General features: G+C 52.5%; 1 protein-coding gene across 1 annotated transcript in view; it reads left to right on the top strand.

The window, feature by feature from the left end:
• Positions 1-12,814, top strand: part of SCARA5 (scavenger receptor class A member 5) — a 152,515-nt gene extending 139,701 nt beyond the window's left edge. Inside the window, exons 8-9 of the mRNA XM_005284098.4 lie at positions 3,917-4,111; positions 12,082-12,814. Coding sequence (XP_005284155.2) covers positions 3,917-4,111; positions 12,082-12,218 — 332 coding nt within the window. The 3' untranslated portion in view covers positions 12,219-12,814. The remainder of the gene's footprint in view (positions 1-3,916; positions 4,112-12,081) is intronic.
• Positions 12,815-13,734: the final 920 nt, after the last annotated feature.

Genomic DNA, 13,734 nt, shown 5'->3' with positions numbered 1-13,734 from the left:
TTTTTTAAGTTTTAGTTTTATTTGTTTAAAAGGAAGACCGTGATAGTGCATTCCCCATAGAAACAAAGAATGGAACAAAAGAATAATAAAGGCACCTCAACTTCTCCTCATTTATGTAGGACAGTCTTATAATATGTATCCAGATATCCTCCAATCACACAAGCTGAAAATGGTTCCACTTTACTGCAGTTCTGTAACCATATGGGAACCAATCCTGTCTGTGTTCTGTGCACATCCAAAATTCCTGCTGAATGACCCACCCTGGGAGCGAGTTACCAGTGACCCAGTGCTGGGGCGGCAGGAGGGTGCAGTTGGGGGGGGGGGAGAGCCCAGGGCTGGGGTGGGGGGCAGCCAAACATTTTTTTGCTTGGGGCAGCAAAAAACCTAGAGCCGGCCCTGGTTCCAGAGCTTCACTCCCCTCAGAGTTAGAGCGTTTTCCCTAGTATCTAAATCTCCCTTGCTGCAGATTAAGCCCATTCCTTCTTGCCCTACCTTCAGTGGCCGTGGAGAACAACTGATCACCATCTTCTTTATAACAGCTCTGCACATATGTGCAGATGGCTATCAGGTCCCCCTCAGTCTTCTTTTCTCAAGACTAAACAGGCCCAGGGTTTTTTTAATCTCTCCTCCCAGGTCAGGTTTTCTAAACCTTTGCTCATTTTTGTTGCTCTCCTCTGGACTCTCTCCAATTTGTCCACTTCTTTCCTAAAGTGCAGCACCCGGAACAGGACACAGTCCTGCAGCTGAGGCCTCCCCGGTGCTGAGCAGAGCGGGACAATTACCTCCCGTGTTTTACATACACTACTTCTGTTCATACACACCACTATATTAGCCTTTTTTTTCAGCTGCGTCACACTGACTTATATTCAATTTCTGATCCACTATATTCCTGGACCCTCTTCAGTAGTTCTACCACCTAGCCAGTTATTCCCCATTTTGTGGTTGTGCATTTGATTATTTTTGCCTTCCTCGGTGAAGTACTTTGGCATGGATCTATACTGACTTTCATCTTGCTGAATTCAGACCAATTGTCCAGTTAATGTTCCCATCCCGCACTCAGACCAATGAAATATCTGTGCCACACAACAATATTATGATGTACCCTTTATCTCGAGAGAGAGCAACTAGTGTAATTTGGGCATTTCTAAACGATCCAAGGGTGCTGGAACGGGGGAGGTCAGGGGGCCATGGCCTCATCACTTTTTACCTGCCTTAAGGGCGAGCGATGGGGTGAGGGGGCAGAGAGGTGCAAGTGGGAGCGGAGCCTCAAGGGGAGGAGCTGAGCGAGGGCAGGTCCATGGTTCAGATGCCGGTGGCCCCCCACACTTCTAGGGAGCTTCTGGTGCTCCTGGTCAGATCCCAACCCCGCTGAGCCTATCAGAAATTGGGGACTGTGTCCTTCTACATTTCCAGCAACGTGGGGTGTTTGCAATGGAATCGAAAGCTGTATTGAAACTTCCCTGTTTCCCGGCATCGTTACATACCTGAAACTCAGCCAAGGTCTAGCAAAAGGTTCTCAAAGATTCTTAATTTGAGTGAATTTGAGCCCAGTTTCCAGTGGACCCTGGAGTCAGTTGATGGTCTTGCGTCAAAACCAGGTGGAGATGATGGTTTCAGTGCAAAACCAGATGAAACATGGCTCTGTCCAGAGGTGACGTGTGGGGGGATACGTGGGGTCACGTACCCCGCCCCTGCCCAGATTTGCTGCTTGGCTTGTACTGAGCATGCTAGGTAACATGCTGAAGCAGCTACCCTCACCCTGCGCCCCCAACCCCCCGCTGTCGTCAGGTACGGGTCGTCTCTGGCTCTGTCAAATGCGTTCTCTTGGTTCTTGTGGGGTCAACTCAAAGTGACAAGGGAAAGGATACAAACCCAGGAGCGCAAAACCAACACCGGCTTTGGCACAAGCCCCAGCCAACCTAGCACTGCCAAATCTTATGCATCTCTCCCGCGTGCTCTTGGATTCACCACGTGACCTCAGGCAGCAATCCCTGTGCCAGTTCTCCTCTTCTGCCTCACAACGGTGCTTCACAGTGAAACATGTCTTAAGCCCCACCCCAAGGGCCCTGCACAAAGGTGGCGACTTAGTCCAGGTGGGTCTTAACGAGATGTCAAACAAAGGTTGGAACCTTTGCGGCTACTTTAAAATGGTCGCGTAAGGCTGGGGCCACCTGTTTGGTCCTGGGAGCCCCTTCACCGCCTACCTCAGTGATACACTGGCTGAGGTTCGCGAGCCACAAGTGGCTCTTTGCAGCGCATGATATTAAAACACGGTGCGATTTAATTATTAACCAGTCTAGGTTATTAACTAATCAAGATGTTTTTACGATGTTATTGGCCAATTGTAGTTGATAAAATAATTATACTTGGTCAGTCATTTTGCTGTGAGAATAATATATATATATAAAAACTAAATATTTCTCTGTCATGCTGTTTAAATATGACTATCTAGTACTATAGTAAATGAAACAATGAATTAATACAATTGCGGCTCTTTTGGGTAATGTTGATCGCTAATTTGGCTCCTGAACCACTGAGGTTTGAGTATCATTGGCCTATGACGTTTACATTAATGGAAATGTGGCAGTTTCACACAACGCCCTTGCATGGGTGATCTGCATTAAGGATTCAACCTAGGATCTCTGGATCGAAAATCACACGTCTTTAATACCAGAGCTAACGGAGCCAGCTGCGTTAGTGCAAAGTGATTGGCCAGTTCAGTAACCTCTATGTGGCCCGGCCACATGAGGGAGACATTGCGTGCGTGAGGATTGTGTACCAGGCAGATTAGAGCGGGCTGGGAACTGTTTTCCTTTGAAAAAAATAGATGAAAACTAAATACTCCCCAGGGCTTTCATCTAAGTGTTTCTACATTTTTTCCCCAGGTTTTCATTGAAAACTTGGAAACTGAACAAAAATTGGTTTTGGAAAATTGAACATTTTTTTTTTTTTTTGCATATTTTTCAGGGGTTTCTCGTGACAGAAAAACCAAAATAAGTAGGCCAGTTGGGCAAAATTGTCCGGTCTTACTGAAAACTTTTGGAATCTGAAATTGGTTTTGGCTGAAAAATGACTTTTAAAAAAAAGAAATCCCTTTTTCAGCAAAACCCCCCAACGCCGTCAGCATTTCCATTTTGACAAAGCTGTCTACATGGAAAAAAAGAAGGTTTCAAATGAAAAAAAACTAACCAGCTGTGATTTAAAAGGAAAGAAAACAATCTCCCTTTCCTTCTTTCCGGGGCCCACTAATTGCATCCTCAGAATCGAATGCACATGAGAGTCACAGAGTGAATCCAGCCGGCTACAGCCTCTTTTCTGTCATCAGATCCAATTAATTTCTAACCCCAGATAATGGGATTCGGGGGGTGTTTATGTCAACTTAACTTAGTGCTACGGGAGGTTTTGCTTAAGACTGTTTCCCCTTTGGCCTGATTTCTCTGCTGTGTTCCTCAATCTTTCCCTGTCCAAATAGGTTGCAGTTGACCCAGGCTTCCCCCCTCCCGAAAGAGAAGGAAGGTCATATCCAATGGGAATGGGAGAGGAAAGGAGCCAGAGAGAGGGAGAGGGGGGATCAGAGAAGGGAAAAGACCTGCAAGGGGTGAAATCCTGACCCCATTAAAGTGGTTGGAAGTTCTGCCTTTGACTTCAGTGGAGCCGACATTCCACTCTTGATTGATGACATAGAGCCGGACGGATGCACCGCGGAGGTCACGGCCATTGAGTTGAGTGGGAGAAGGATCCAGTTGATAGGAGCAGGCTCTGGTCCCCAGTGAAGGCTGTGCCAGACAATGTACTTGGTACTACAGGCGCTGTAAGCTGGAGGGGGCTGAAAGGACGGGCTCCTGGCACTCTCTGTAGGGAGGGATGGCCCCGAAGGAGACGCTCACCATTTGCTCTGCGTCTCTCCTCCCTACAGCCACCGCCGAGCAGGGGCTGATCCGGCTGGTGAACGGCTCCGTCCCCCACGAGGGGCGGGTGGAGGTGTTCCACGACCGGCACTGGGGGACGGTGTGCGACGACAGCTGGGACAAAAAGGACGGGGACGTGGCCTGCAGGATGCTGGGTTTCCGAGGCGCCGAGGAGGTGTACAGGATGGCCAAGTTCGGGCAAGGTAAGATGGCGAACTGACCGCTGCCCAGCATGGGGGCTTCCTCCCCTCAGCTAGAGGCCGGGGGCAGCTACCGGGCCCTGCCAGCGTGCCTCACCCTGACCGGCAGCCACCACCGCTAAGGGGAGTTTGATCTCCATGGCCCATTCAGCCCTTGGCTTCTCTACCGAGGCTGCCACTGACAGCGGGGCTTATGAGCTGTCCAGGACTGTGCTCCTTCGCTCACCACGCAGAGGCCACGAGACAGCCCAATGTTCAGTCACTCCAGATTCCCAGTGGCAGCCTAACCCCCCCATCTCCTGAGCCATTCGGTCCCGAGGCTACTTTGCTTTGCTATGCCCGAGCTGGGAGGCCATGTGCCATCCAAGATCTCCCAGTCACAGGAGGAAATGCACGGAGAAGTGGCGGAGAAAATAAACCAAACCTGTCTCCAAATAAACCCTGCCGAGCATTGGCGGCTCCCGTGCCAGAGGGACAGAGGATGCTCTGGTGGTCTGAACTGTTGTCGTTTTGGGTTGGCTCCCGCTCCTTCCTCACCCCAGGCCCTGGGTGTCTGCAAATATTTTGACGTTTGCCTGAAGGATTGTGTGAAAACAGATCCCTGGCTCTTCTCCAGCCCAGCCCTTGCTTTTCTCTCACGCATACACCCTAACCCTGCCTGTCCAAAACCTCTGCCCTGGAAAAAGTGCTCTGGGGATTGGGCGTCTGAGACGTTCCCAGCTCTGAAAGCCGAGACTGGCTGCTGCTTCCCCTTCTTGCTTCCCAGCCTTTGTCACCGAAACCTCCAGCTCAGATCTATAAAACAACATAGATCGTTAGCAGGAACGAGCCACATGTACCCCCCTGCTTAGCACCCAATAAATCAATCGGTTTTGGAGAGGAAATATTAGTGAGCCTGGCACCAGCTCTCAGTGGCCTGCCCTGGCTGGACTGGTGTGTAATTGACCAGGTTTCTTGCGGGAGCTCTTGATTTGAGATCAGCCCCCTATGGACTGATGTGTCGATGTTCAGATGGTCTCCGTTGTGCTGCTGTGGCTTCAGGGACGTTTGCACTGGGATTTTCAGTGGATACCAGAGGAGGTGGGTGCCTGCCTCCAATTGAATATCCGTCAGTGCACGTGGGCTCCCAAACTCCCACGGACGCCTCTGAAAATCACCACCTTCTGCCATAGAGTGGTCAGGCCTAACCACCTAGAGCCTACTGCTCATAGGATTCATATGTTCTCAGAGCCTTTACCATACATGGAGACCCAGCCACAAACCCTGCCCATTCATCTGGAGCAGAAGCAGAATATAGTCAGAAGGAAATCCTGAAATACTCATTTCTGGATCCCTAAACCACCGCTCCAGAGATGGGCAAAACCAGAGGGCAGTTTAAGTTTGCAACGCTTTGCCAGTGAATCACAAAACTCAGGCCTGGGGTGGTTTTGACCCACATCCCATTTTATCCAACTCTCCCACAGCTCAGCGCAGGGGCCCTTCAGCCCCACCCACCCCTGTGAGCCAGGGCAGTGCTATTATCCATGTTGGATGGGTGGAGAAACTGAGGCACAACAGGAATTGAACCTAGGTTCCCAGCTGGTGCCCTAACCAGTGGGCCACGCTTCCTCTCCCACAAGCAGCGCTAATGCTTATGCTGCTAGGCATACAAGCCCCGTACTCCCACATCCACTCCAAACATGACACCTTCTGCACCACTACACAAATTCCCCCAACACACACACAGCCCATATACACAGTTACCCTCGGACCCACCAACACAACCCCATCTACACACAGACTCTGCTCCTAATACCACAGACCTGGAAAGGACTGAGGCAGCACCGAGTGAACCCAGACCACCCCCGAGATGCCTCTTCTTAAAAACCGTCCAGTGATGGGGATTCTACAACCTGCCTATACACACATACTCAAGCACCATCAGTTCCCATAAACACAACCCTGTATAGACACAGCTGCCCCTTATGCACAGCCCCATAACGCGCACACACACACAGACACACAGGTGTGCAGCTCCAGATCGTCTTGCTTCCTGGCTGGCGCCCCGTCTCTTGACCAGTCGAGCGTGCGTCTGGCCTGGCACAGACAAAGGCCGTGAAATGGTTTCCACCAGGAACAACAAACAGCTGGGGCTCGCCCGCTGGTGAACGCAAAGCCCTGGTTTGGAGGGAGCCAGCCACGCGGCTGTCTCCTGTGTCGGTGTTTTGGCCAGAGTGAGATCCGAGAGCCGGTTAGCTGTTAAGCCCCCCAGCTGACGTGGGAAGTTAGATTGCAGGGAGTGCTTGGCCTGCGGTGCTTTCAGCAGACACTGAAACAAATGAGGTGAAACGGAGGGGAAAGTACACAGAGAGGCAGCGTGGCCCAGTGGGTAGAGCACTGGGATGGACCTCCCAAGACACGGCCTCCTTTCCTGCCTCTGCCACTGACCTGTTTTATGACCTTGGGCGCATCACTTTCTACCATGCCTATTTAGATTGTAAACCATTTAGGGCAAGGACTGCCTTCACTTGGGGCGCACGGGGGGGTGGGAAGGGTTGCAGCAGCTAGCACAAGGGGCCTTGATCTTAGCTGGAGCCTGAAGAAGGATCAAATTGGGGATTGGTCCTGCTTTGAGCAGGGGGTTGGACTAGATGACCTCCTGAGGTCCCTTCCAACCCTGATATTCTATGATTCTATGATTCTAATACTGAGAGCTCTGGGTTTGTTTTCCACAGCCTGAGGTCTGGCCCCCGCCTGGATCCAAAGCTCACTGAAGTCAGTGGAAGTCTTTCCACCGACTTTAGAAGTTGAAGGTTTGACCCATGAAGGGTATGTCCGGCCCCCGGTCATCGCTTCCAACCGACCCAGGCCTAAATGCAGGTCTGTGCCAAAGGCCCAAAATAAAGGACACTAAAAAATTATCCACTTAGGAAACTGAAAAGTGCCTCTGGATTCCTTCCGTCAGTAACTCTCTCCAGCCTCAGGCCCGTGTCTCTTTATTTGTGAGGGCGCGGCAAATGGAGGGAGAACACAGAAAGTATCCCATGCACTAAGCCAGCAGAAGACGGCAGGATTTCGCCAACCCCTGGAACACCCTGGGGAGGGAGGTAAATAATATTATCCCCATTTTACAGGGAAGAAAGGTATTGACATCTGACTCCCATCAAAACACCTGGGACCTATGCAAGGCGACAGAACAAGTCATAGGATGAGAGCACAGGAGTACGCACGCATGCCATTGGACCTCAATTCATCTTGCTTTTGCTGTCCTTTCCCCCCCCCCACACACACACACCTGCAGCTTCCCCCTAGCAAAGCGCCCCAGCCTATCGCCATTTATCAAATCGAGCTGCGGGGAGCTAATCCCGAACATCTGGCAAAACTCATGGTGATTTATTGTGGCACGTAGGGAATTTTTCCTCTTGACGCGATCGTAAAGCCCCGAATCCCATGCGGCGCGGAAGGCCAGCTCGCTCGCTAGCCATCTGTTGTTTCAGCCCAGCAGTGATTTCTTGGCCAAAACTAACTCATCTCTCCCATTAACGCTGTCCATTTCCTTTCGTAGAAGGGGTTTTATCAGCTGCCCTTCCCTCTTGGGGGGGAGAATCAAACAATGGCAAAGACAGCAGAGGAAGTTTCCCCCGATCCGGTTTAATAAAAGAACAAGTCGCATCCCGGCCCCTAATTCTAGGAAATACCCCACTGAGGCCGTCCAAACATTTCGTGACTTGGCGCGTTCGGCTTGAACAGCCTGCGTTGTGAGAGACCGTACTTGCCACTTAAAGAGGCAGCGTCCCTCTGCCGAGGTGGCTGAATTTACCTTCCTTGATGTGTGTTTCTCCTCTGTTAAGTGACTCTATGGAGATGGCATCGGAGGGGCCCCTCTTTCTGGCGTCTCCATGTTCCCCAGATCAGACCTGCTCCATTTCCAAGTACAGACCTGTTCACCGCCAGCCCTGCAAACGCGGCCTGGGATCTGTGAGTCAAGCTGGGTCTTTCCGGCTGGAAAGAGTCCGCAATTAGGAAATTGGAAATTAATGGAGATATCCCATCTCCTAGAACTGGAAGGGACCTTGAAAGGTCATTGAGTCCAGCCCCCTGCCTTCACTAGCAGGACCAAGTACTAATTTTGCCCCAGATCCCTAAGTGGCCCCCTCAAGGATTGAACTCACAACCCTGGGTTTAAGGACTCAGTTAACAAGTCGCTTGATGACGCGCGAGCCAGGAAAGACTGCGGCTTGCTCTTCTGCAGGGCGAGTGGGCATAAAACAGAGTAAAAGCTTAGCACTGAGGGCCTGATTCTGCTACCCTTACTCACTTAGAGTAGTCCCTTATGGCCTGAGCCAAAGTCTGGGAACCTTACTGCCCCCTGCAATCAATGGGATCATAGGCGCCAACTTTTCCGGGCGCCAGTGGGTGCTCAACCACCCCCCTGCCCCTGGCCCTGCCCCAACTCCACCCCTGCCCCGCCCCCTCCCGTCCCTGCCCTGCCCCCATTCCAACCCTTTCCCCAAAGTCCCCACCCCAACTCCGCCCCCTCCCTGCCCCATTGGACACCTTCCCCAAATCCCTGCCCCTACCCCACATCTTCCCCAAGCGCGCCACGTTCCCCCTCCTTCCCCCCACCCCCAGTGCTTGCCGCCGCAAAGCGCTGGGAGCTAGGGGGAGAAGCGGGCCGCGGAAGTGGAGGCAGAGCAGAGGCAGAGATGAGCTGGGCCGGGGGGGGGAGGGGGGCAGGGAGCTGCCCCACCGATTTTTCACCGTGGGTGCTCCAGCCCCGGAGCACCCACAGAGTCGGCGCCTCTGAATGGGGTGACTCGCTGATAAAGTACTGCTCAGCTTGAGTCAGGAGGTCTGACCTTGAACGCACCTGGGAAGCAGATCTGCTGAGTAAGAAGAGGGTCACTAAAAGAAGAACAGGAGGACTTGTGGCACCTTAGAGACTAACAAATTTATTAGAGCATAAGCTTTCGTGGGCTACAGCCCACTTCTTCGGATGCATATAGCATCACTGTCACTTTTCTGAGTAGAAACACACTTAAAAGGGGAGAGGTAAATCTACAAGAAGAACAAAGACAGCAGGAGCCAATCACAACGAGGAAAGACATAGCCTGGATTCCTGGCAGATGGAGCTGGTCCCTTGGGGGGTATCCGCCAGGAAGCAATGTGCCAGACCGGGCTTTGTGCCTTTCTGTGCCGTCAGGGTGAATCTGGGTCTGACTCTTTAGCAGAACTGGACGGGCAATGGATTTTCACTCCCCTGGGAAATCCAGACATTTGGGAAAAAAAATTTCTTTTGAGTTGGGATGAAAAATTGAAATGTCCGAATTCTTCACGAAGTGGACTGTCAGTTTCAGAAACATCAAGACATTGCATCCTGAGAACATTGAAACAGTATACGATCATATCCAACATAACATACACCCTAGCAGCTAATACTATTAAAGTTCATATGATACTCTCATATAAAAGTAAAAAAAGAATAGATGGAACGACCAAGTCCAAACGAACCTGACGGCAGCGAAATGTTTTGACATTATCAAACCACTTTGGTTCAATGGATTCCTCTCCAGGGGTGGACAGGAGATGGTCCCAACACCAGGTCCCCGGTGCTGTCCGTCAAGGGAGAGCCTTTTTAGACTGCTGGGGACTCCACATCATAGAATCATAGAATATCAGGGTTGGAAGGGACCTCAGGAGGTTCTAGTCCAACCCCCTGCTCAAAGCAGGACCAACCCCAACTCAATCATCCCAACCAGGGCTTTCTCAAGCCTGATCGTAAAAACCTCTAAGGAAGGAGATTCCACCACCTCCCTAGGTAATCCATTCCAGTGCTTCCCACCTTCCTAGTGAAAAAGTTTTTCCTAATATCCAACCTAACCCCTGCCCGCCCCCGCCCCCCACTGCAACTTGAGACTATTACTCCTTGTTCTGTCATCTGGTACCACTGAGAACAGTCTGATCCATCCTCTTTGGAACCCCCTTTCAAGTAGCTGAAAGCAGCTATCAAATCCCCCCTCATTCTTCTCTTCTGCGGACTAAATAACCCCAGTTCCCTCAGCCTCTCCTCATAAGTCATGTGCTCCAGCCCCCTAATAATTTTTGTTGCCCTCCGCTGGACTCTTTCCAATTTTCACATCCTTCTTGTAGTGTGGGGCCCAAAACTGGACACAGTACTCCAGATGAGGCCTCACCAATGTCACATAAAGGGGAACAATCACGTCCCTCGATCTGCTGGCAATGCCCCTACTTATACAGCCCAGAATGCCGTTAGCCTTCTTGGCAACACTGTCAACTCATATCCAGCTTCTCGTCCACTGTAACCGCTAGGTACTTTTCTGCAGAACTGCTGGCTAACCACTTGGTCCCTAGTCTGTAGCAGTGCATGGGATTTTTATGTCCTAAGTGCAGGACTCTGCACTTGTCCTTGTTGAACCTCATCAGATTTCTTTTGGCCCAGTCCTCTAATTTGTCTAGGTCCCTCTGTATCCTATCCCTACCCTCCAGCGTATCTACCACTCTTCCCAGTTTAGTGTCATCTGCAAACGTACTGAGAGTGCAGTCCACGCCATCCTCCAGATCATTAATGAAGATAGTGAACAAAAACAGCCCCAAGACCGACCCTTGGGGCACTCCGCTTGATACCGGCTGCCAACTGGACATGGAGCCATTGATCACTACCCATTGAGCCCGACGATCTAGCCAGCTTTCTATCCACCTTACAGTCCATTCATCCAGCCCATACTTCTTTAACAGATGTCGTGGTTTGGGATGTGTCGTGGGCTCTGAAGCCCGCCCCTTCCTAGGCCTCACAGCCCGAGCTCCCACCCAAATTGCAACTTCAAAGCACAGTCTCTGCAGCTATTTTTAGCACAGGAGCATGGGCCTCGGTCTGTTGAGCCAGGTTTGGAGGCTCGCTGCCACTTGCTGTGTAGACGTTCCCTATAAGACCAGACCGTCCTCCGTCGCCATGGCCGTGCCCTCAGCACCCCTCCCCTGCAGCCAGCGCCCCCTTGGCCCATGCTCACGGGCTGGTCGGACCAGGGCCGGCTCTAGGATTTTTGCCACCCAAAGCAAAAACAATTTTGGCCGCCCCCCCCCCTTCTTTAATTACCCGGCCTCAACTCCGCCCCTTCCCCAAATCCCCAGCCCTGCCTCCTCCAACCAGGCTCTCAAGCCTAGGAGGGAGGGAGGGAAGGGGAGAAGCGGCGCCCGCGCCATGGCCACTCGGAGTCTTCCCCTCCCTCCCAGGTTTGAGAGCCTGGGAGGGAGGGCGAGTAGCGGCGCGCGAATCACCTGATTCGCGCGCCGTGGCAGCAGCAGCGGAGGTGAGCTAGGGCGGCCGGGGCACATTTTTAGGGGCAGCATTCTGGCGCCGGCCATGCCGCCCCTAAAAATGTGCCGTCCCAAGCACCAGCTTGTTTTGCTGGTGCCTAGAGCCGGCCCTGGGTCGGACTTGCCAGCTCTCAGGGCTGTGCAGTCTGCGCGTAGGACTCCCGCCCCGCCAGCTCTGGGAGAAGCTGGGGCTCAGGGCGAGATGGCTCCTTCTCAGTCTCTCTTGTGGGGGTCATGGGGCATTGCAAACAGAATGACAAACACGGAGGCCTTGCGAGGCAGGGTTAAGTACTATCTAGACCTGCCTGTGGCTGTCAGCTAGCCCTCCAACAAACCCATTCTGGACATTCCTGCTCTTCTTGAATTAAAGAGGAAGCAGGAAAAAGGTTTTGAAAAGGCCGTCCAGGCTCTCTTAGTACATCAGAAAGAAGCAAACCTGCCAATTCTCCCCTCTGCAGCGGTATCTCAGAGGTGGCTGCCTATCAGTGGTGGGTGACACGATCTTTGCAGGCCAGTGATGTGATGCTGCTGCAGGAAAGCTGCTGGGTTTGAAGGTTTAAGCATTATCCCGGGATAAGACCAGGCGGTTACTGAAGCGGGCCGCCCCCTGGAGGCAGCCTGGCATTGCAGCTAATGTCGCTGTCCCAATGTTTCCCCAGGTATAGGGCGGATCTGGATGGACGACGTCGCCTGCAAAGGCACAGAGGACAGTCTGTTTCAGTGCACCTTCTCCAGCTGGGGGAAGAGCAACTGCGGCCACGCCGAGGACGCTGGAGTGAAGTGCCTCCCGCAGTGACCTCAAGGACAAGCCACCAGCGGGAAGCCAGATTATCCCACCGGGAGGGGGCTGTGCCGAGGGAGAGGGACACACTGAGACATGCTGCAGCAACCACCCGTATATCCTTAGCCCAGCCGCCTGCTCCAGGGTGACTGAGCGTCTGCCTTTTGCCTCCGGGCTCACTGCCGAGACTGTCGTCTTCTGATCTGCTGCTACTCCTCTCCCGGGTGCCCCACCGTCCTGGGTAATATTAGCACTTCCTGTAGCCTTCCCCCTCCTTCCTTGTCTGTCTCTTGCTCTCGCTTCTAGACCAAAGTTAAGGCTGCAAAGCCATTATCCCTATCCCCCCCTTCTCCTTTCTCCAGCCCTGTGATATACATGGGTATTTTAACAGCACCTGAGACTCAGCATCTTGCCGCGGGCTCGTAGGACTGGACTATGAGACCAGTGCCGCGGCTCGGAAAGACTCCGAGGTATATACGACGAGGAGCAACTGCGCTTAGGCTGGCCGGAGAGCGACGTATTCTACTGTTTAGCTTAGCAAGCCAGCGGACCAGCCCCAGCCTGTGCGCCCTCAAACATTTTAGTAGAGAAATAAATGTCTTTTTACTCTTCTCGACTTCCCCACATTGCATTACGTGGAAAGCGGACGGCAGATGACTGGGGCCCGCGGGGAGGCGCCGGTCACAAAAGCCGATGCAAGCGAAGCCATTGCTGAGGGAGATTCCTTACTCATTACACCTGGTGGGTGCAGAGGCTGCATCAGTTTATTTAAGCCCAGTAATGTCCGACCTTGCGCTATTCTTTTATAGCTAGGCGTGCCCACATATATAAAGATACCAGAGTTGCTTCAGCTAAAGGTGTAAGTCAATGACCTGGTTAAGTAGCAAGCTGCTATAAACGCGGTGGTCAGCCACTAGGGGGAGACACGCTCACACACACTAAGCGGCTGTATTAGGTGCCCAGGTTAATAGCATTACGTGCCACGGTACTGCCATTCACCGGCTTGCAACACAGCTGCCACGCTGCTTTCATTCTTGCCGTGGGATCCCGTGCCCGCCCAAAGGAGGGCAGTGCCACAGCATGGCTGGTCAGTGGCCAGGCAGCCTGGAAACAACCTCATGGACCCTTCCATAGTCGCTGTGCTGAAAGGAGCTGGCAGCCCCGTGAAAGAGCCGTGCAGAAAGACACCACGCCCTTTGTACCGCTCACTTTATTAAGGCCTGGACTGTCTGTCTCAGGTCAGCCTTAGCCACGGTCTCTGCTCCAGCTGAGCGCAATGTGGTCTCGGCTGGTCTCTATCCTGCATGGTCAGAGGGAACATCAGCTAACTCCAGGGGTATAAGTTTGTCTTTATGGCCCGGTCCATCCGTGGCCTCTCTTCTGGGCCTGCCACAAGGTGCCTGATTCGCCTTCATGTCGCTCCTGTGTTTTTGAAATCAGGGCCGTGACTCTGATGAGTAATCGGAGTGAGGTGGGCCCATGGCTGAGTCGTGCCCATTGGGAAGGTGGTCTTTGTGGAACGGACACCGGT

Source organism: Chrysemys picta, chromosome 3 (genome assembly GCF_011386835.1).
Source record: "Chrysemys picta bellii isolate R12L10 chromosome 3, ASM1138683v2, whole genome shotgun sequence".
NCBI classification, from domain to species: domain Eukaryota; kingdom Metazoa; phylum Chordata; order Testudines; family Emydidae; genus Chrysemys; species Chrysemys picta.
The sequence above is the reverse complement of the archived record's forward strand: the minus strand, read 5'-3'. Positions and strand labels throughout refer to the sequence as shown.